Genomic DNA, 21,392 nt, shown 5'->3' on the forward strand with positions numbered 1-21,392 from the left:
GGAAACGCTCCGCGGCGGCTGAGGCCGAGCTGGAGGCGCTCTCCGTCACGTGACGAGGGCCGGCGAGCGAGCGCCCCCTCCCGGTACACCCGGGGCGGAGTCAAGGGACTGGGGGCGGGGTCAGGGGACTGGGGGGAGGGGTCAGGGGACTGGGGGGAGGGGTCAGGGGACTGGGGCGGAGTTAAGGGACTGGGGGCGTGGTCAGGGGACTGGGGGTTGGAGTCAGGGGACGGGGGCGGGGTCAGGGGACTGGGGGCAGGGTCAGGGGATGGGGCGGGGTCAGTGGATGGGGCGGTCAGGGGACTGGGGGGGTTAGGGGACAGGGCAGGATCAGGGGACTGGGGGTTGGAGTCAGGGGGTTGGGGGGAGGGGTCAGGGGACGGGAGGCGGTGTCAGGGGACTGGGGGCGGGGTCAGGGGACTGGGGGGTGGAGTCAGGGGGTTGGGGGGAGGGGTCAGGGGACGGGGCAGGATCAGGGGACTGGGGGCGGGGTCAGGGGACGGGGCGGGGTCAGTGGATGGGGCGGTCAGGGGACTGGGGGGGTTAGGGGACAGGGCAGGATCGGGGGACTGGGGGGCGGAGTCAGGGGCTGGGGCGGAGCCAGGGGATTGGGGCGGGGCTCAGAGAGCTGGCAGGTGATGGGTGGATCGGGGTGAGGAGGGGGTGATGGGCAGACGGAGGGGAGGCTGGGGGGGGGTGGTGAGAGGTGGAGGTGACGGAGGGCTGCAGGTGGTGGGATCTGATGGGAGAGGAAGGTGGGGCATCGGAATAATGACGTGACATTTGTTGCTTTGCGGCAGCAGTGCGCTGCAAGGGCATCAAATTACTATAAATTACAAAATAAATACACAGCACAAGAAATGAATAACGAGGTGGTGTCCATGGGTTCACGGACCGTTCAGAGACCTGATGGCGGAGGGGAAGAATCGCTGAGTGCGGGTCTTCAGGCCCCTTGTACCTCCTCCCCGATGGTAGTAACGAGAAGGGGGCATGTCCCGGGTGGTGAGGCTCCTTTGTGAGGGAGAGATGAGTGAGTGGGCAATGGGCAGACGGAGATGGTGGGGGAGAGGAAAGAGAGAGGGTGACGGGGGCCAGTGGGATCAGAAGGGGCGGGTAGGGACAGAGGGGGAGCAGCTACCGGAAGTCTGAGAAGTCTATTCGTGCCGTAAGGTTGGAGACTGCTCAGGCAGAGTATGAGGTGTTGTTCCTCTCAGTTTTGCTGGGCCGTGGAGGAGGCCGTGGACGGCCACGTCGGTCTGGCAATGGGGCGTGGAATTAAAACGGCTGATCTCGACCGGCACGGCGGGCGGAGCGAAGGTTCTCGGCGAAACGGTCCCCCCGGTCTATGTCCGGCCGCACCGGATGCAATAACTAACACGGAACCGGAGGGATGGGGTCTCGTAACGGGGGTGGAGTTTGGGTTCAGATCTGAGATTAGGGGCGGAGTCAGAAATTGGGGGCGGGGCCTGTCTGAGACATCTTCACAGAGCCCGTCCGACTAACTGAACTTATCTTAAAAAACGTATAAATTAACCAACCACTGACAATAAAACTTCAATAATCCGCTCTCCAGTTGTTTGGAAATCCGGACGGTTAAGTACCTCGCTCGCTCACTAGTGCACGCGGTCCCGGTTATCTAGGCATCCGTTTACTCCGTGAGGTCGACTGCGTGTTACTGGGAGTGCGTGCTGGGTGTGAGGCCAAAGCCCGACTTGGGAACGGCAGGGGGAGAGGGGGGGGTCAGGAACGTGGGTATAGGTGTTGTGAAACAGATTCGAGGTCTCAGTGGCAAGGACTCTGAACACAGTCTTGGAGATAAATGATTTATTTTTAAAAAGGACAAACGCAGGGAAAGGGTAACGGGACCAACACACACACACGCGCACGGTTTATCGTTGTCGTCGTGGCTATCCCTCGAGGTCGAGGATGATGGTCTTCGTTCTGTTGATCAGAAGTAGCCCACAGAGCGAAGACGCCTGTGCGTGTGTTTAACGTGTACTTGATGTTGCACTGCGAAAAGCACACGACACTTCACAAGTCAACCGATTCCAATGGCATGGAAACCACGACGATTGGAGCTGCTGGATTTGTTGCAGCCTTCATCCGCCTTCACAGCCGTTGAGTTCGTCCGCCTGTTCCACCGTTGAGGTCTTGGTTGGATTGTTCTTTGTCAGGGACCTATCGACCTTACTGCCATGGGTGACCCTACCAGGAGCAGAACTCCAGACGGCATCGCCCTCGGGATCTCAGGACCACACAAGCTTCTCCACCACGACAAGGTGACAATCCATGGAGAACGCACAGTTTAAGGTGAGCGTGGGAAAACCACAACAGGGGTAGAATACACACACACACACAACGAACTGGGTACAGTCAATCAAGGAGAGACAATACGATACCCGCCACCCCTTGACACAGTGCAGGCACGGCTCTGTGCTACAGGGGACACTAACTAGAATGCTCCCCACCCTATTAACAGTGCACACCTCACCGACGATCTCTCCAGCGCCGTTCCATGGTCCTCGGCCTGGGATGAAGCAGGGTGATCCCTCAGAGCAGTCAAAAGAGGCCGAACCAAGCACATGTGGCACTCTTCGTAGTGCTGGAGGGCTGGGGGGCGTTCCAGCGCAGGTGATTTACAATGGCCAATGGCCCAAGTCTACAAGTACGTACAAAGGTGCTCAAAGGGGCCAATGGCCAGGTATGCGCCGATGGGTGGGGCGGGGCCAAACCTTGATTGGCAGTGGTGTGTCTTCCGACCAGGTAGGGGGCAGTGCTGTCATGTGACGGCCACGACCCTCCACAATACAGTAGGGTTGCAGCCAGAGCCGGCGGGTCCGATAATCAATTGGCAAACTCGGTGGATTCTGTTTCTCTTTGAACTCACCAGGGGCTCACTGGTAAATGTGTTATACCGCGGGGTAATGGGAAGTATGTTGGGGCATTAACATGTACTGCAGCTTCATACATGTAAGTAGCTTAAAAATAGCTCCGCTCTTAGCAGTGTGGAGGAACAGAGGGATCTTGGGGTCCACGTCCATAGATCCCTCAAGGTTGCCGTGCAGGTCGATAGGGTTGTTAAGAAGGTCTATGGAGTGTCGGCCTTCATTAGTCGGAGTATTGAGTTCAAGAGCCGCGAGGTGATGTTGCAGCTCTATAGAACTCTGGTTAGACCACACTTGGAGTATTGTGTTCAGTTCTGGTCGCCTCATTATAGGAAGGATGTGGAAGCTTTAGAGAGGGTGCAGAGGAGATTTACCAGGATGCTGCCTGGATTGGAGAGCAAGTCTTATGAGGATAGGTTGAGCGAACTGGGGCTTTTCTCTTTGGAGAGATGAGAGGTGACTTGATAGAGGTGTACAAGATGATAAGGGGCATAGGTCAAATGGACAGTCAGAGACTTTTTCCCAGGGCGACAATGGCTAACACGAGGGGACATAATTTAAGGTGACTGGAGGAAGATATCAGGGGTAAGTTTTTTTTTTACACAGAGAGTGGTGGGTGTGTGGAATGCACTGCCGGCAGAGGTTGTGGGGGCAGATACATTAGGGACATTTAAGAGACTCTTAGATAGGCACATGAATGATAGAGAAATGGAGGGCTATGTGGGAGGGAAGGGTTAGGTAGATCTTAGAGCAGGATAAAATGTTGGCGCAACATTGTGGGCTGAAGGGCCTGTACTGTGCTGTAGTGTTCTATGTTCTAAAAGGAAAAGCAGTGTGGGATGTCTTTAAGCACAGGACTGTACCTCTTGGTCCATTGCTTTGCCCAGCATCTGTCTTGAAGAAAGGATACGTCGCTCAAGTTTGACTCAGCGCATCTTTCATGCAGTAACTTTGTGAAGAAAGCCACAGACACAATAATCACCGTTACTGAGAGTGGCTTTGCATCTCAGGTTTATTTAATGTCTATTTAAATTCTCCAGCCACAGTCGGATTTGAACTTGTCTCTCTCCGGATCGTTCATCGGGTTTACTTGTTGAATAATTGTCACCCTCCCATACCGCTGGGACTAACTTTACAGCTGTAACCAGGAGCAGGTGGTGATTGAACTGCAGACAGCTGTGGATATTTTGCAACGTTAAAGAAACTCCCAGTGCCCGGTGGCTCCAAGGAACTGTTGCCGTCTGAGGCAACCCCTCTGGATGTCAGAGACTTGCTTCCTTCCCTGCTTTTTGAGTGGAACTTATCTGTGCCTGAATTCTTTTGACCTGGGGCAGCCTTTGCTCTCTCATGGTCTGGCCCCTCCCATGTCAAGGAGGTCCAAGACGATTTTAAAGCGGATTCTGCTGCCCAGCACGGCGACCACATGCAGACGGCTCCTGACTACACACACGCACACCCCTTTCCTCAACCCCTCCCTCCCTCGCGCCCCCACCCCCCCCCCAATTCCACTCTGATGTCCCTCCCTCAGTCTCCCTACTGTTACAAGCCAGGTTGCTACTTGGTGAGTGTCCCTTTAGGCACCTGGACAGTAGGGTAGCAGAGTGTGTGTGTGTGTGTGTGTGTGTGTGTGTGTGTGTGTGTGTGTGTGTGTGTGTGTGTGTGTGTGTGGTGTTATCCGACTACTGCAAGTGAATAAATGACTATAACTGGAGCGTACTGGCAGTTGGAGAGGGAGGGGGAGGGAGGGGGAGGGAGGGGGAGGGAGGGAGAAACTGACTGACTGCCAGATTCTGTATCTATGGATGAAGAACAATAGCTGTGTCTGTCACCATACAATCCACGTATGGATTTTTGGAGCAATCTGTGGAGTCCACTTTGTCATTAACCTGTACTGGGGAGCAGGTATATCTGTGGGCAGCCACGAATCGAGTGCCCTCGGTGTGGCAGATACTTCAGAACAACGCAACGGAGATCTTCGTTGATTGAGGTGTCGTACGGCTTCCATCGTGGAACTTGTGGATTTCGTAAACTCTCTCTGTTCTCTCTACAATCTACTGTGGTTTTCAGAAGCCTTTGCTCGTCGTTCTACCTTATAACTTGCTGAACTGAACTCTGAGAACTATTCCTAGCCTCGGGGTTTGGGAATCTGCCACACACACACACACACACACACACACACACACACGTCAAGTCTATTTGGGGGTCAATGTTTAATATCTAATGTTTTTATTTCCCTTATTATTACAAGTAGTTATTAATAAATAAATTCTAACATTTATATATGGCTCGTTGTGTTTCTATTGTTACTGGTACGTAACACTACCCATTCCCCCTCCTTTCCCTAACCACTTTTCCCCATCCCCACCCTTCCCTCTGGATAAATGAAATCTTGCTCTGGATTTAAATGACTGGTGCATATAGGCTCTGAGAACCTATTACCTATACCAGTTTGATATACCTGTTCACTACACAGTATTTATTTACAGAGAGCAGGGTCTCGAACGGGAATGATTTTCTTTTTACACAGAGTAAGCGGCTCACGACGATGCCAACAGTTCTAGACGGTCACTGCCATTGAAGTGTCAGTTGCTGGGCATCAGGAGGCCATAGTCTTGGTGTCAGAGGTGGGGAATACACTGCGTCCAACCGGGGGATCGCTTGGTAACTAGCCATTGGTCAGATCCTGACCTTGCCTCGCCATGAACCAATTCTGGAAGAAATGGATGGTGGAAACGGTTAGCACGTATCCAGCCAGGAGAGAGAGTCAGCGCAGTGAGTTTACTGGAATATCCTTTTATCTGGCTCTTACCAGCATTCCCTCCAGCTCATCGATGTCTTTCTTGTCCTGGAGTGCCCTGGAAAAACAAAGGACGTGCAGAGTGTTCAGGACGTTAACACAAGCTTCCCCTTTCCCCTCATTCTGTGTTTCTTTCCCTCTCGTAGAGTCATAGTCATAGGGTCGTACAGCGCGGAAACAGGCCCTTCGGCCCAACTCGTCCATGCCGACCCAACTCAACCATACCGAGACAGTCCCATTTGCCTGCATTTGGCCCATATCCCTCTGAACCTTTCCTATCCGTGTACTTGTCCAAATGTTCTTTTAAACATTGCAACTGTACCCGCCTCAACCACGGCTCGTTCCGTAAACCCATCGGCCTGTGTGCGAAAAACCTGCCCCTGTAAATCTTTCCCCCATCACATTAAACCCGTGCCCTCTAGTTTTAGACGCCCCCCCACCCTGGTCCAGATGAAGGGTCCCGACCCGAAACGTCGACCGTCCATCTCCCTCCACGGACGCTGCCCGACCCGCTGGGCTCCAGCGTTTCGTTCGCTGCTCCAGGTTCCAGCTTCTGCCGCCTCCCTTGTGCCTTCCAGGGGTAACTCTGGCTGGGGTGCTGAGGCAAATGACCTTGCCCCCCCCCCCCCCCCCCCCCCCACTCATACCTGTCGCCAAGAGGGGGAGCGAAGGACCCTGTTGACACCCCCCTCCAAGTGCTGAGCGGGCGCCGCAATCACCCATCCGCGCCGCTAGGGGGCAGCCAAACCAGGTTTCTACTCGGAGCATTACGGCACGCCGCGGAGGCTCGGCGTATTACGGTATTATGAATATTAATGAGCGCTCATGAATATTCATGTCCCGCCTCACCTCTCCAGGCGGCCGTTCATCAGCCGCAGGTTGCGGCTCAGGGCCCGGGTGACGCCGGTCAGCTGCCGCAGGGCGGCGGCGAGCACGGCCGCCTCGGTGTGTCCGCCGGGGAGCTGGGTGAGGAGGCCGCTGGGGATAGGGGTCGGGTCCCGGTCCCGGTCCGCGGCCCCGGGCTCCCCGTCCGCCCTCGAATCTCCCGCCGCCGCCGCCTCCATTCGCCGATCACGTGATCCTCACGTCCGGCCCCACCCACCCTCCCCCGTGACGCGAGGGCGCCGCGCTTGCGTATCGACGCGGTGACGTCAGGCAGAGTGGTGTTATGGGAATTGTAGTCATTTCTCCCTCAGTTGTTGCAGCATCTCAACAACAACCTCCCTTGTTCCAAACCAGCCGCCTCCCAGGCTGCCTGGCCTTGCCTTCTGATGGCAGGCTGAGGTTGGGCTTAAATAGAGGAATGCATTGGTTTATTATTGGTTTAAATTGGTTTATTATTGGTTTAAATTGGTTTATTACTGTCACTTGTACCGAGGTGCAGTGAAAAACTTGTCTTGCATACCGATCGTACAGGTCAATTCATTACACAGTGCAGTTACATTGAGTTAGTACAGAGTGCATTGAGGTAGTACAGGTAAAAACAATAACAGTACAGAGTAAAGTGTCACAGCTACAGAGAAAGTGCAGTGCAATAAGGTGCAAGGTCACAACAAGGTAGATCGTGAGGTCAGAGTCCATCTCATCGTATAAGGGAACCGTTCAATAGTCGTATCGCAGTGGGGTAGAAGCTGTCCTTGAGCCTGGTGGGACGTGCCCTCAGGCTCCTGTATCTTCTACCTGATGGAAGAGAAGAGAGAACGACCCGGGTGGGTGGGGTCTTTGATTATGCCGGCTGCTTCACCAAGGCAGCGAGAGGTAAAGACAGAGTCCAAGGAGGGGAGGCTGGTGTCTGTGACGCGCTGGGCTGTGTCCACAACTCTCTGCAGTTTCTTGCGATCCCGGGCAGTTGCTGTACCAAGCCGTGATGCATCCAGATGGGATGCTTTCTATGGTGAAGCAGACCAGGTTGGGAGGGGAGAGCTGATGCTGGTTCTTCTTATTCATCCAGCTCCTCAATAAATTTGTGTCTGATCTGACCTTGGCCTCAGCTCCAATTACCTGCCTGTTTCCGGAACACTCAATTCCCTTCCCCATGCACAGAGAGAAAAAGCCGTCCCCTTGAACGCGGAGACACACCAGAGGCTGGAATCTGGAGCAACAGACAATCTGCTGGAGGAACGCAGCGGGTCGAGCAGCATCTGGGTTGAAGTCAGAACTGGACATCAACCCAGTCCTGAGGCAGGGCTGGGACACGAAACGTCGACAATTCCTTCCCCAACACACACACACACACAGATGATATTCGACCGGCTGAGTTCCTCCAGCAGATCATTTGTTGTTCCTTCTTGAATATATTCAATGACTGAGTCTTGACAGCTCTGTGGGGTTACCGTTCCATCGATTCACCACCCATCGCCAGAAGAAATACCCCTCAGCTCTGTTTTATTGGGTGCCTCTGAGATGATGCTCCCATTTTGCGTTCTCCTATGAGGGGAACTGTATGCAGCCTTGGTGAGACTGCACCTGGGGCACTGTGTACACCTTTGGTCTTCTAATCTAAACTGAGTTGTACATGGAGGCACTGCAACGAAAATTCACGAGACTGATTCCAGGGATAGTGGGTTTGTTGCGTGAGGAGAGATTGGTTAGACGAAGCCTGTGTTCTGTAGAATTCAGAAGAGCATGAGGTGATGACAAGGCTCTTACACAGCTCAACAGGGTGGTTGCGGGGAACATTTTCCTTCTGTCTCAGTACCCTGGGGGTCCCAGTCTCAGAATAAACGAGTCAGCCATTTAGGGCAGAGATGAAGAGAAATTTCTTCACTCGAAGGGCGGTAAACCTTTGGGATTCTCTGCCCTGGAGGAGTGTGAAAGCTCAGTCAGACTGATAGAATTTGGGGAATTGAGGAATATGGGGATAGTGCAGGAAAATGAAACTAAATTATATATCAGCCACAAACGATGAATGGTAGAACAGACTAAATAGCACCAATCCTGCTCCTAGTGTAGCAGAGGAGGCCATTTGGCCCATCAGGTCTGTGCTAGCTCTGCGGAGCAATCCAGATGGCCCCATTCTCCCCCTTTCCCCAAAGCATTGAATCTTCCAAATCTTCCAATGTGAACCACAAGTGAATCTGCATTTTCCATGCATTCAGGCAATGTGCTCCGGATCATACCTACCCATTGCTTAGAGGTTTTCCCTCACTGTTACCTTGTGGATCTTTTGCCAATCACTTTAAGCCCACATCCTCTGGTATATATATTCGAAATGTTTCTATGAGGTCCCCTCTCGTTCTTCTCATTTCGAATGTTGAAAGGACTGGACAGAGTAGATGTGGCTAAGCTGTTTCCCTTCGTGGGTGAGTCCAGGACTAGAGGGCACAGTCTTCGAATTAGAGGGTACCCATTTAGAAGAGATTTCTTTAGCCAGAAGGTTGTGGATTTATGGAATTTGTTGCCACATACAGCTGTGGGGGCCCGATCATTGGGGGTGTTTAAGGAGGAGATTGATAGGTATCTAATTAGTCAAGGTGTCAAGGGATATGGGGAAAAGGCCAGGAATTGGGGCTAGATGGGAGAATAGTTTAGCTCATGGTGAAGTGGCAGAGCAGACTTGAGGGGCCGAATGGCCTGCTTCTGCTCCTTTGTCTTGTGAGCTTGTGATAAGCTTAGGGTGCCCTTGCTCCAACTATACGGGACTTTCACGTGTCGTCTCCTAACTTTTACATCAAGGCCTACATTCCAACTGAATACGGTGCCGAAGCATCACGACTCCTTGCAAGCCACTCTCTGCAGATCTACTCACTACTTCTGGGCAGGCACCGTAGTGCAGCGGTTGGCGTGACACTATTACAGCGCCAGCGACCCAGGTTCAATTCCGGCCACTGCCTGTAAGGAGTTTGTACGTTCTCCCCGTGTCTGCGTGGGTTTCCTCCGGGTGCTCCGGTTTCCTCCCACATTCCAAAGACGTACGGGTTAGGAGGTTGCGGGCGTGCTGTGTTGGCGCCGGAAGTGTGGCGACACTTGCGGGCTGCCCCCAGTACACTCTACGCAAAAGATGCATTTCACTGTGTGTCTTGATGTGTGTGTGACTAATAAAGATATCTTATTATAATTGTTCAACTCTTTTAAATCTAAATCCTATGACTCTAAGAATTACTAAACTGCACTGCAATTTCTCTATACTGTAACACTTTATTCTGCATTCTGTTAGTGCTTTTCCCTTGTACTAATGTACTGAAATAATCTGTATGGATGGCATGCAAAACACTGTACCTCAGTACCTGTGACAATGACAAACCAATTTACTAATTAATTAAATTCCAACTGCACTCCTAATTACTCACTGTCTGTTTCTTCGGCAGTCCCCAGGGATTGAAGATGACTTGCTTTCACTTCAGTTCTGAAGAGCAGAAGATGCCCGTGCATGAATTCTTTTAGTGTGGGGTGGCAGTTTCACGCCAGTTGTTCTGAACCCAATGGCAAGAAGAGCCAAGATGATTGGAAACCGGGCTCTGGTGTCCAGATGTAATGCACCCCCCGCTCCCCACACACACACCAACAGCACCCGCACAGACACAGGATTTACGCTCACACCCTTTTCCTCAGTCCCCACTTTCTCAGACTCCCAGCCAATTCCCTCCCTGCTTGGTAATCAATGAGATGCAATCACAAGGAAGGCGCGCCAGCGTCTTTACTTTCTTAGAAGGTTAAGGAGGTTCGGCTTGTCACCGAACACTTGAACAAACTTCTACAGATGTGCTGTTGAAAGCGTCCTGACTGGTTGCATCACGGTCTGGGACGGCAAGTCGAATGTGCAGGAAGCTGCAGAGAGCAGTGGACTCAGCCCAATACATCACGGGCACACCCCTCCCCACCATCGGGAGTATCGACAGGAGGCGCTGCCTCAAGCAGGGGCCATCTATTATTCAAAGGTCCCCGCCATCCGGGCCGTGCCGTCTTCTCACAGCTCCCATCGGGCAGGAGGTACAGAAGCCTGTAGTCCCCACACCACCAGGTTCAGGAACAGCGACTTCCCTTCAACTATTCGGTTCTTGAACCAACCGGCACAACCCTAATCACCGCCTCAGTACAGCAACACTGGGACCACTTTGTTTTCTGATTGTGTTCTTTCTTTTAAAATTTGTGCATATGTTGTTAATTGATGTTTTTCTTGTGAATGCTGCTTATCTGATGCTCTGTGCCTGTGATGCTGCTGCAAGGAAGTTTTTCATTGCACCTGTGCACACATGGACTTGTGCACATGACAATAAACTCCACTTTAATATTTAGCATCCTTGAACCCAGAGGGCAGTGGAAACTCATTCATTGATTGCATTCAAAACACAGCCTGCCTACGTGTTAACTGTTTTGTATTTTATGTACAAGGACACCCAGGTCCCTCCACAACACCCTCATTCTGTAATCTCTCAACGGTGCCTCCCTGTTCTTCCTACCAGGGCGGGTGACCTCACGTTCCCTCACACCATCATTCCCAACTTACTGACATCTCTTTGCAGATGCGTTGTGTGTCCTCACTGATTGATTCGAAGACAGGCAGGGAACCATCGGCCAATTTGCCGACAGTAAACGCGGCCCCTTCGAAGTCGTTGATATCGGTGGTCATTGAGGCCCAGAGCTGAGCTCTGTGGGAGCTCAGCAGTAACAGCTAAGCCAACCTTAAGTGACCCAAATATGTTGCTGATCCTTCATCGGTTCTGACAGAAGGTCACCATCTAAAGAGTTGACACTTTCTCTCTCTACGGATGCTGCCTGACCTGCTGGGTGTTTCCAACGTGTTAACTTTCATTTCCGTTGACTCCTGCATTATTCTGGTGGTTTGCATTCATCTCAGCATTTATTTTCACCGCGTACACCGTTTACTCTGTGAGCTTCACGAGAGCAAGGAACTGCAACAAACTACACTGAATCTCTGTCTCCGGCTAGTCTCTCTCTCCACGGGCTCTTACGTTGTGTGCTAACCTTTTATTTGGCATCTTATCCTTTGGAAATCAGAACCCCTTCTAGTGACTCACTTTTACTCCTGCTGCTAGTTAAGTCTGCAAAGGACTCAGAAATACCTGGACAGTTTTTCCTTTCATAAATCCACGTTGATTGCGGTTAATATTACAATTTCCTAATTGAGCAGAGTCAACGTGGATTTACGCTTCCCGGGTCCCATCCCGAGCTCCGGCGCTGGCTGTGTGGGTGGTGTTTGCACATGCTCCTGCTTGCCCTGCGACACGGTGGGTTTCCTCCCACATCCCAGCGGCGTGCGGGGTCGGTGGGCAAATTAATTGCTTCCAGTGTGTGGGTGAGGGGTAGAATCTGGGGGGGGGGGGGTGGGGGGAGTTGATGGAAACACGAGGAGAATGGGATCAGTGTAGCATTGGTGTAAATGGGCGGTTGCCGGTCAGCATGGATTCGGTGGGCTGAAGGGCGTGTTTCCTTGCTGTATCACTCTATGGCTCTAACTACCTGTATTGTGGAGGGTCGTGGCTGTCACGTGACAGCACTGCCCCTACCTGGTCGGGAGACACATCACTGCCAATCAAGGTTTGGCCCCGCCCCACCCATCAGTGCACACCTGACCATTGGCCCCTTTAAGTAACTTTGTACTTGGCCTTGGGCCATTGGCCTTTGTAAATTACCTGGGCTGGATCCCCCCCAGCCCTCCGGCACTATAAAGGGCACCATATGTGCTCAGCTCTTTCTCTTCGCCATCTTCGAGGGATCACCCTGCTTCACTCCAGGCCAAGTACCATGGAACGGCGCTGGAGAAATCATTGGTGAGGTGTGCACTGTTAAAGGGTTGGGAGCGTTTTAGTTAATGTCCCTAGTAGCATAGAGCTGTGCCTACACTGAGTCAAGGGGTGGCGGGTATTGTATTGGTTTTCCTTGAATGTGTGTGTGTGTGTGTGTGTGTGTATTTTACCCCCATTGTGATTTTCCCACACTCGCTATTACCGTGTGCGTGCGTGTTATCCCCGTTACCATTTTCCCCGCTCGTCTTTTGTAAATAAATCATTTACTGCCAGACTGTGTTCAGAGTCCTTGCCTTTTGAAACCCCAAATCTGTTTCACAACACCACCCTGTCACAATAATGGATCAGAATATTTCCCCAATGACGAGTGGGCTAACTGGCTTTTAAATTCCTGCTTTCCGGCTCCTTTCTTGGTTTTCCAATCTGTTGCAACTTTCCCGGAAGCCAGGGGAGTTTGGAAGACGGCAACCAATGCATCCACTCCAGGGAACTTATCAACCCTTTAGTCCCAATGCTTTGTTGCACGATGAAGAATGTATTCAGTCCCTCTCTATTGCAAGTATATCCTTCCTTAGAAAGGGAGACCAGATCAGTGTACAATATACCATGTGCAGAGTCATATGAGCCATATAATTCCAACGGGACATATCTGCTCTTGTACGCAAGTCTTCTTGCATTGAAGGCCAACGTACCATTCCCCTCCCCAGCGGCTTGCTGAGCCTGTGGATTAACCTACAGTGATGCAGTCCCTCCTGACTTTTGCCACATTGGTCTGTAAGTGGGATGCTTTTAGTATCTTCTACCGTGGAAACAGGTACGAAGTATTTGCTGAGTTCCTTATTTTCCATTATTAATTCCCCCGTCTCGTCGTGGCTCTTGCTGTTTTGTTCACGGCTGATTTACACTCAGATGTGTTTTCTGCTGAACCCTTTCCAAAGTGCAAGCTCGTTGTCCTTGGTTGTGGATAAGGCAGGGGGAAGGAGGTGATGGGGAGAGACATTACACTCTGGTACCGCAGAGATGGAGAATTGGTGCTGCCATCCTATACGACGAAGGAGGCTGACATTCCACCCATCGAGGATCAGTGAACAATTCTGTTCCTGATCAGCTCAACCAACAGGAGTTGCTGGCTGACAAGTAGTAAGTGAAACACATCTCCCTTTCCTGGTTGAAGGAGAGCAATATCCAACCATGTTCTGCGGGGATGTGCATTTATATAGCATCCCTCACAACCTAAGTGCCTCGGAGGCAGGAAAAATACCAGGAACGTCTCACTGCATCAGAGAGCACAACGGTTGTTACCGGATTAGTAAACCAGAGGTCTTTAGCCTCATTTCCACCACACTAGCTGTGGAATTGGGATTCAGTTAATAACCTGGAATACTGGATTGTTATAGCACCCTTTGTGGGAGGGAACTTCTTCGTAGAGAGGATTAGAGGGTGTAAACTACAAGGAGGAGTTGGACAAACTTGGGCTGCTTTCTCAGGAGCGGAAGAGGCTGAGGGGTGACCCGAGAGAAATTTATAAAATCATGAGAGACACAGAGGGGGTACCCAGGGTAGAAATGTCAAGTATGAGAGGACATGTGTTTAAGGTGAGAGGGGGAATGTTTAAAGGAAATGTACGGGGCAAGTTTTTTTTTGCACAGAGTGGTGGGTGCCTGGAACAGGCTGCCAGGGGTGGGGGTGGAGGCAGATATGACTGTGGCATTTAAGAAGCTGTTAGATAGACACATGAACATGCAGGGAATGGAGGGATAGGGATCATGTGCAGGCAGATGAGATTTCATTTAACTTGGCACGGTGTTCACCACAGACATTGTGGGCCAAAGGGCCTGTTCCTGTGCTGTATCATTTTACGTTCTAAATCGGCCCTCCCTGGTGCGTCTGGCTTGTATGTGACACCCCAGTCATGTGATTTGAGTCAATCATACGGCTCATTTACAGGCCCTTGTCACTACATGCCTACCCATACAAATCCCATTCTGCAACACTCAGCCTTGGTGCTTCAAGTGCTCATCTAAATACTTCAATGTTGCAACAGTCTGTGCCTGCATCAGCCCCTCAGGGAGCACACTCTGGCTGTCAACCACCCTCTGGATGAAAAAAATTCTCAGATCCTCTCCAAATCTCTTATCCCACACCTTAAACTACACACCTCTCCCAAGGGAAAAACTTGCTCACCCATCTATGCTGTTTCATCATTTATACCTCAAATCAGGACTCTCCTCAGCCGCCTCCACGCCTAAAACCAAACCTGCCAATCCAGACACCCAGGTGAGATGCTCTGTCCTGAGCAACACCCTCTGCATCTCCTCCAGCACTCTCTGAAGTGGCATGCAGCTCCAGGGCAACCACAGATGATCAATAAAGAGTGGCGAGCAAATCCCGTATCAATAAAAGCAAATTTAAAAAAACTGAGGTGCATATCCACAGATCCCTGAAAGTTGCCTCACAGGTTGGTGAGATGTTAGCATTCATAAGCCAAGGGATCGAGTTTAAGAGCTGCAAGGTAATGATGCAGCTCTACAGAACTCTGGTTAGACCACAGTGTGTCCGGTTCTGGTCGCCTCATTATAGGAAGGATGTGGAAGCGTTGGAAGGGGTGCAGAGGTGATTTACCAGGATGCTGCCTGGTTGGAGGAGGAGGAGGAGGAGGAGGAGGAGGAGGAGGAGGAGGAAGAAGAAGGAGACATGATAGAGGTGTACAAAATATTAGAGGAATAGATAGAGTGGACAGCCAGCGCCTCTTTCCCAGGGCACCAATGCTCAATACAAGAGGGCATGGCTTTAAAGTAATGGGTGGGAAGTTCAAGGGAGACATCAGGGGGAGGTTTTGTTTTTAAAACCCAGAGAGTGGTTGGGGCGTGGAATGCGCTTCCTGGGGCGGTGGTGGAGGCAGGTACATTGGTCAAATTCAAGAGATTGCCAGAGAGGCATATGGAGGAATTTAACACAGAAGGTTATGTGGGAGGAAGCGGTTAGATAGTCTTAGGCGAGGTTTAAAGGTTGGCACAACATTGTGGGCTGAAGGGCCTGTATTGTGCTGTACTGTCCTATGATCAGATGCAGGATAAAGTTCCTGCTACACTGGCATCTCTACATAGATCCATCCTAATCTGGAGTTTGCTTTAGAATTATAGAAACGGGTCCTTCTGACGCAGATAGTCCATGCCTAATTCCATTTGCCTGCACTAGCCCCACGTGCTTCCATGCCTTTCCTATACAGGCTTTTTAGACAATGTATCTGCCTCCACCACCTCCTCTGGGAGCTCGTTCCTGATATTCACCACCTTCACATCACCTTTAAATTTCTTCCCTCTCACCTGCAGTCTGTGCTCCCTCGTTCTGGACTCCCCTGGGTGTGGGGAAAAAAAAAAGACTATCCTATGCCCCTCGTAGATCTCTACAAGATTGTTCTTGCGCTCCAGTGAGAATAACCCAGCCCGCCATTCCAGGCAACATTGTGGAGGAGCTCTCCATCGCTACCACATCCTCCCTGTGGTGTGGTGACCAGAACTGAAAACAATACTGAGTGGGATCTAATAAAAAAAATCTCACTGCATCAGGCAGCATTTTATGGCGAAAAGGGAGACGACGATTCCTCATCAGAAGCAGGGCTCTTCACTGCACCAGCTTACACCACGGCAGTGCTCCGAACTCAAAAGCACTGACCTTCTGCCTTTGGAGAGCAAGAACTGGACTGAAAGCTTCCAGATTTACTGGGAAGGCTTTTGCAAAGCAGTTTGAATGCATTGTCCTGTTGACAACTCACAAGCCATTTAGGGATCATTGCAGAAATGCTACCGTACAGGCATATGATGATACTGCATCAGAAAGCTTACAAATTTGTACTGAGACAACTTCCATTTCCTCAGGAATTCCAAAAACATTTTAAACCCAGTGATGGGTTTTTGAAATAGAGTATTGCATTATAGAGAAACAATACAACCGATATGCACACAACAAGCTCCCACAATGAACTGACTGACCAGATTGTGTTGTGATGATGCAGGTTGACAGAGATTGGGTCCAGGACACAGAGTTCTTGCACGAGCCAGTGTCTCAGTGCCGCAGTGGGAAGCCTGGCTTCAAACAGATGCTTGTGGTTCTGGAGCTGGGTTCAAATCCACCACATTCTGCTTCTGACACGAGAGCGAGCCTTGGCAAGTATTTCACCAATGAGGGCGTGCAGCAGTTCACTTGGATTTGGATTGTGGCAGGGTGCAGGTCACTGTTACATCCACTGTTATGGTGTGTGCATCGGGAAGTCTAACATAACTGTCGACAGGCAGTGTACAGCAAATCTTTTATTTACTGAGTTTTTCCATTTAAAATCTCTCAGTTTTATACTACCTTAACATTTCACTACCGCTAGGCAGCGCTGTGCCCAATTACAGACACAAACTCCATTGTACACACATTTATTATACCAGACAGTCCCATGTTCCTGCATTGCCGGTAGGCTCCCCCCCCACCCCTCCCTCCCTCCACCCACCCCAAGTTAAAAAGAGATGCAAGTCAGCATTAGAAATCGAGAAGACTGAACACTGGGGCCAAGGTGGGAGTGTGACCTTCAGGGTTTCGCTGTGTGAAGCCTGGCTGGTGACGCAGTCTATCCACACCTGCTTCCACGTAAGTAGGGAATAGCTATGGTGAAGTGTCAGTTGTAATGATAGGACTCCATTTTGGGCCAGTGATCAGATTCCGCTTTTAAGCGAATCATTTTGTAGAATTGGCTGCTCCCCAGTGGCACTGCTCAGGTAGATACGAGTTTGGGTGACTATGCGAGGATTAGGCAATGTTCAGCTCATTATCCTGGTGCTACATTTGCAGCTGGGAATAATTCTGTCCCTCTCGAGATGAGACGCATGCGTCGCCTTTCAAAGACCAAGTGTTCCGAGGCTGATCAATTAGTGGCTAATTGTTCAGAGATATATCCTAGAGTGAAGTATAAGTTAATTGTTCCAAGGCAAACCTTTGGGTCAATTAGAGGATAATTACTCCGAAGCAATCAGTTACTGTGAGAGCTTCCTACATGTTACATAAAAGATTGGCTTTTTTTAAAAAAATGTATCCCACACAAAGCTGAATGAATGACACCTGACAATGAATCCCAGACTCTGTACACATCATTCTGTATGAACACCAACTTGATCACAAAGAGATCTGTGGGTTTGGTCTCTTAACAGAGTGACGGGGGAAGTTTTACTGCAGAGGGGGAGGAGGGGAGGTCAGAACCCTTCAGAGGAAAGTTTTGTGCCAAACCCAACAAGTGCTCTCAACAGTGGGTAGAGTCAAATGGAGTTTGACCTGATGTGCACCAGCCTCCAACTGCATGGGCAGTGGGGAGAGATTGGGGGCGGGTGGGGAGGTGAAAACATTCCCTCCACTAAGAAAGGAAGACACCCATTCCAGCAAAGCAGAGACAGAGAGCTGACCTTCCAGCACACTTGAGGACCGGCCATGCACAAAGGAGGGAGAGTGGAGAAGTAAGTCCCAGGAATGGAGGAGAGGTGAACTTGTGTAGAAATTAAAAAGGGTCCCAGGAGACTGGGGGACAGGCCAACCATGGCTTTTGGGAACCACACACAACATTGGTGAGCGATAAGGGCACGCAACGCAGCTGAGAGTAGGGGACTCGCACAAAATTTCACTGCTACACTCCCAAATTGGCATTTTAGTGATCGCCCAGAAAGCACACATTTTGTGACGTTCAAGGGGCCAGATTTCTGCGACAGGATCTAGCCCTGTGTTCCTCTCACACGCACGCGGGAGACGGCGGCTGCCGGGAGGTCACAGCGTTCACTCTCGCCTTGTCTTCCATGTGACACCCAATCATTCTAAAAAAGACACGTACAGTATATCTGTATACAACCCGAGCAGAATTTAAGTAGAATTTAAAAGTCTTTAACCACAGGGTAAGGAGCCAAATCATTGCACTAAACACTCCAACTCACTCTGCTCCCAATTGTCACCCAGTTGTAGACTTTCAAAGAATATGTGCAAGGTCCAAATTTTCTGCCAAGTCCTATGATTAGAAAGAACACTTCACATGGTTACTGACTGAGGTGGGGGGAGCTCGTAAAGTAGCGCCTCACCTCCACCAGTCGAGCTACTGTGCTTTCCTCCCCTGGAGCTCTATGTAAAGGAAGCGCTCCTGGTTAACACACTACAAAGGCTTATGATGCGCGGTCACGGAGCAGAAGACCGCAGCCGTCAGGAGCGAGGCCACTCGCGTGGCTTCAAGCCTGGCTGCAGACCCCCTCTTCCCGCACCACCGCACAGCACAGTCGTGTAGGGAGAGGAGATCTGAAAGGAATGGAAAATGTACTTATCCGAAAACGGGCCCCATCTTTACCCTCCCACCCTGCCCCCCTCCACCCCCTCCCTCCCTAAACTCCCCTAAACTTGACATTAAAAAGGCGGCATCATACAATTAATAACCTGCAGGCTGATGATCGGAAACATCACTCGAGATTTGTAAAGCAAATTTTTTCTGTAAAAATTAAAAATAAACACACACGCAGACAAATCCAAAAAAAAGCTTGCTGGAAGGCCGTGGCAGGAGACTGTACAAAGTTCAAAGCGTCGTATATACTGAAAGCAACTGCACTGACGCGCTTGCGTCCCCCTCTGTTTTGTCCGAGGCCCATCAAGCCCCTCTGGTGCCCTCACTCGAAAGGCAAGCAGCCTGCTACCAGTTTCCGTGACAAAAAACAGAAGAACCAGACAAAGACAAAAGAGAGGCTCCTCCTGCCTACGAAACCGCACCACCTCCCCTCCCTCTCCTCCAACACAAACTGAAAGCTCAGCCCAAACTGGCAGGTGGCAAGTTCAAATCCACTCCTCCAGCCCTAGCTAACTCGAGAACTGCTCAAGGACAAACCTACCTCTGCACAGTATGACCATCTGACCGCACTGACATGGGTGGATAGGCATACACATGCAAACACAGTGCATTTAAATCTCCGCTCCCATAACCAGAGCAGTAATCCTTCCCTACTTGCCACCAACTTTGAGCTTAAGTGCAAAGTCCCGACAACACAGCGCCAACCCCAGGGAGCTGCTCTGCCGGTGCACAGGAGGGGCGAGGTGCAGCGTGGTGGGTCAACACCGCCACTTTGTGATGGGGCTGCTGAAGAGAGGGGAGGGAGGGGTAGGGTTTACACACGAAGTTCGGAGTTATTTTGAGCCGTGAACAGCAGGAGGTGCTGGCTTCGGGGGGTGGGGGGCAGTTTCAGCTTCAAGGCAGCTAACACGGAGCAGGTAGGCGAGACCAGACTGCGTCTTCCTGGGGCTACTCAGAGTTGGGGGGGGGGGGGGGGGGGGGGGGGGTGGGCTGTGTATGTATTGGCAAAGGTGCTGGCTGCGTGGATCCCAAAAGGGGCTGCTGGCTCTGGAAGCTCTTGACGTGGTTTGGGGAGGGGGAAAGAACGGTGGGAGGATTTCATAGCCCGTCTTAGAGCAAGCCAAGAAACAAAAGAAGATTCTTGGATTCACGTCTTTGGGGCATTGGGTCACGAGCAAAGCTGCCTTACTGTCCTGGAGAAATGGCGGCTTTGGACTTCTAGATGAAAGGCTTTGGAGAGCTACTGAGGGCCAGCAATAGCACAGGAAGGTCAGGCAGATTGCGAAAACCCCTGGGTTGCTTTGCAGCTATGCGTGGCCTTTTCATCTGAAGCCAGATTTATTCAATGCTATTTTACAACTAATCCTGGCTGTCTTAGAACTTAAAAAAAAGGCAAGCTCTTTGTCTACTCCTATCCCACGACAGTCGTTAAAACAGGATGGGACGGCCTCTCGTCAAAGGCCAGGCGCCCAGAGCTTCTGAAACCACCGATGTTTATGGAGGTCAGCACAGGGAAAATCCTTGCCCCCCGCCCTCCCCAACCTCCACTGTCCCATCCCAGAAAGCAGGGATCTGCCAGTGCTGTGGAACTCCACCCAGGGGTCACCCGCAGAGCAAGCCAATGTCAAGAACAAAAGGGAAATTGAATGAGGGGCTTGAGAGTGTGTGTGTGTGTGTGTGTGTGTCTGTGTGTGTGTGTGTGTGTGTGTGTGTGTGTCTGTGTGTGTGTGTGTGTGTGTGTGTCTGTGTGTGTGTGTGTGTGTGAGAGAGCGCGAGAGAGAGAGAGACAAAGAGAGTGTGGGTATGTGCACAATCACGGGGAGTGTGGCCAGTGCATCTTATACATTCCAATATTAACTACTGTGGTATGTCTGCCAAGGAAGAAGCTGAAATGCCCCACAAAGCCAGGCACTCACTTTGTTAAAACGAGTAATAAAATTAAAAACAGAACATCTAACACTAGCCAAAAGGTTGAAGTAAAAGCCCCACAGCCACCTGCTGCTCCACTGGAATGAAACTACATTGGAGGTGGGCTAGGGACGCATACAGTCGCACTTTCATCGGTAGCCGTAGTAGCTGTTGTAGTAGCGGTTTCGCTCCTCGTAATAGCGGTGCCACTGGAGACAGAGGGGACAAACAAAGCAGCACGTTAACACTCGATGTGTCGCGTGCCCACTCCCGTTACGTCACCCGACCACCTGCACTACATACCCGACGTTTACCGCGCACGTGTCTGGGGACTGCTGGGTTATTTGACTTCAAGATGTATCACAACTTAGCCTTTGTTCAGCTTATTTCCCGACGTACAGCATGAGGGATTATACAGGGGCATTGATGACCCCTCTCCAGCCCAGAGACAGAGGGCATGATGCCAGTGGTGTCACCACACATTCCTCAGGCTGAAGTTGGCCACAACAGACCACAGATCAAACGTGAGGACACTGAACTGGCCACATGCACCACTGAGCATCAGGCATCTGGACACAGCCACCCTGCCTCTTTCCCAGGTTACATGGACCCAGTTGCAAGTCACTGACACAGCAGAGGTGAACAGGATGGCGAGGGCAGTGTTCAGCACACTTGCCTTCATCGGTCAGGGCACTGAGTACAGGAGTCGGGACATCATGTTGCAACAGTATGTTGGTGACACC

General features: G+C 51.1%; 1 protein-coding gene across 2 annotated transcripts in view; it reads right to left on the reverse strand.

Moving 5' to 3' along the window:
* Window positions 1-18,767: 18,767 nt before the first annotated feature.
* Window positions 18,768-21,392, reverse strand: part of LOC127587078 (heterogeneous nuclear ribonucleoprotein U-like protein 2) — a 32,925-nt gene continuing 30,300 nt past the window's right edge. For both annotated transcript variants that reach the window (XM_052045261.1, XM_052045260.1), the window contains exon 14: window positions 18,768-20,858. In XM_052045261.1, the coding sequence (XP_051901221.1) occupies window positions 20,799-20,858 (60 nt within the window). In that variant the 3' untranslated portion in view covers window positions 18,768-20,798. The remainder of the gene's footprint in view (window positions 20,859-21,392) is intronic.

The sequence above is a fragment of the Pristis pectinata genome, chromosome 38, assembly GCF_009764475.1.
Source record: "Pristis pectinata isolate sPriPec2 chromosome 38, sPriPec2.1.pri, whole genome shotgun sequence".
Taxonomy (NCBI): Eukaryota; Metazoa; Chordata; class Chondrichthyes; order Rhinopristiformes; family Pristidae; genus Pristis; species Pristis pectinata.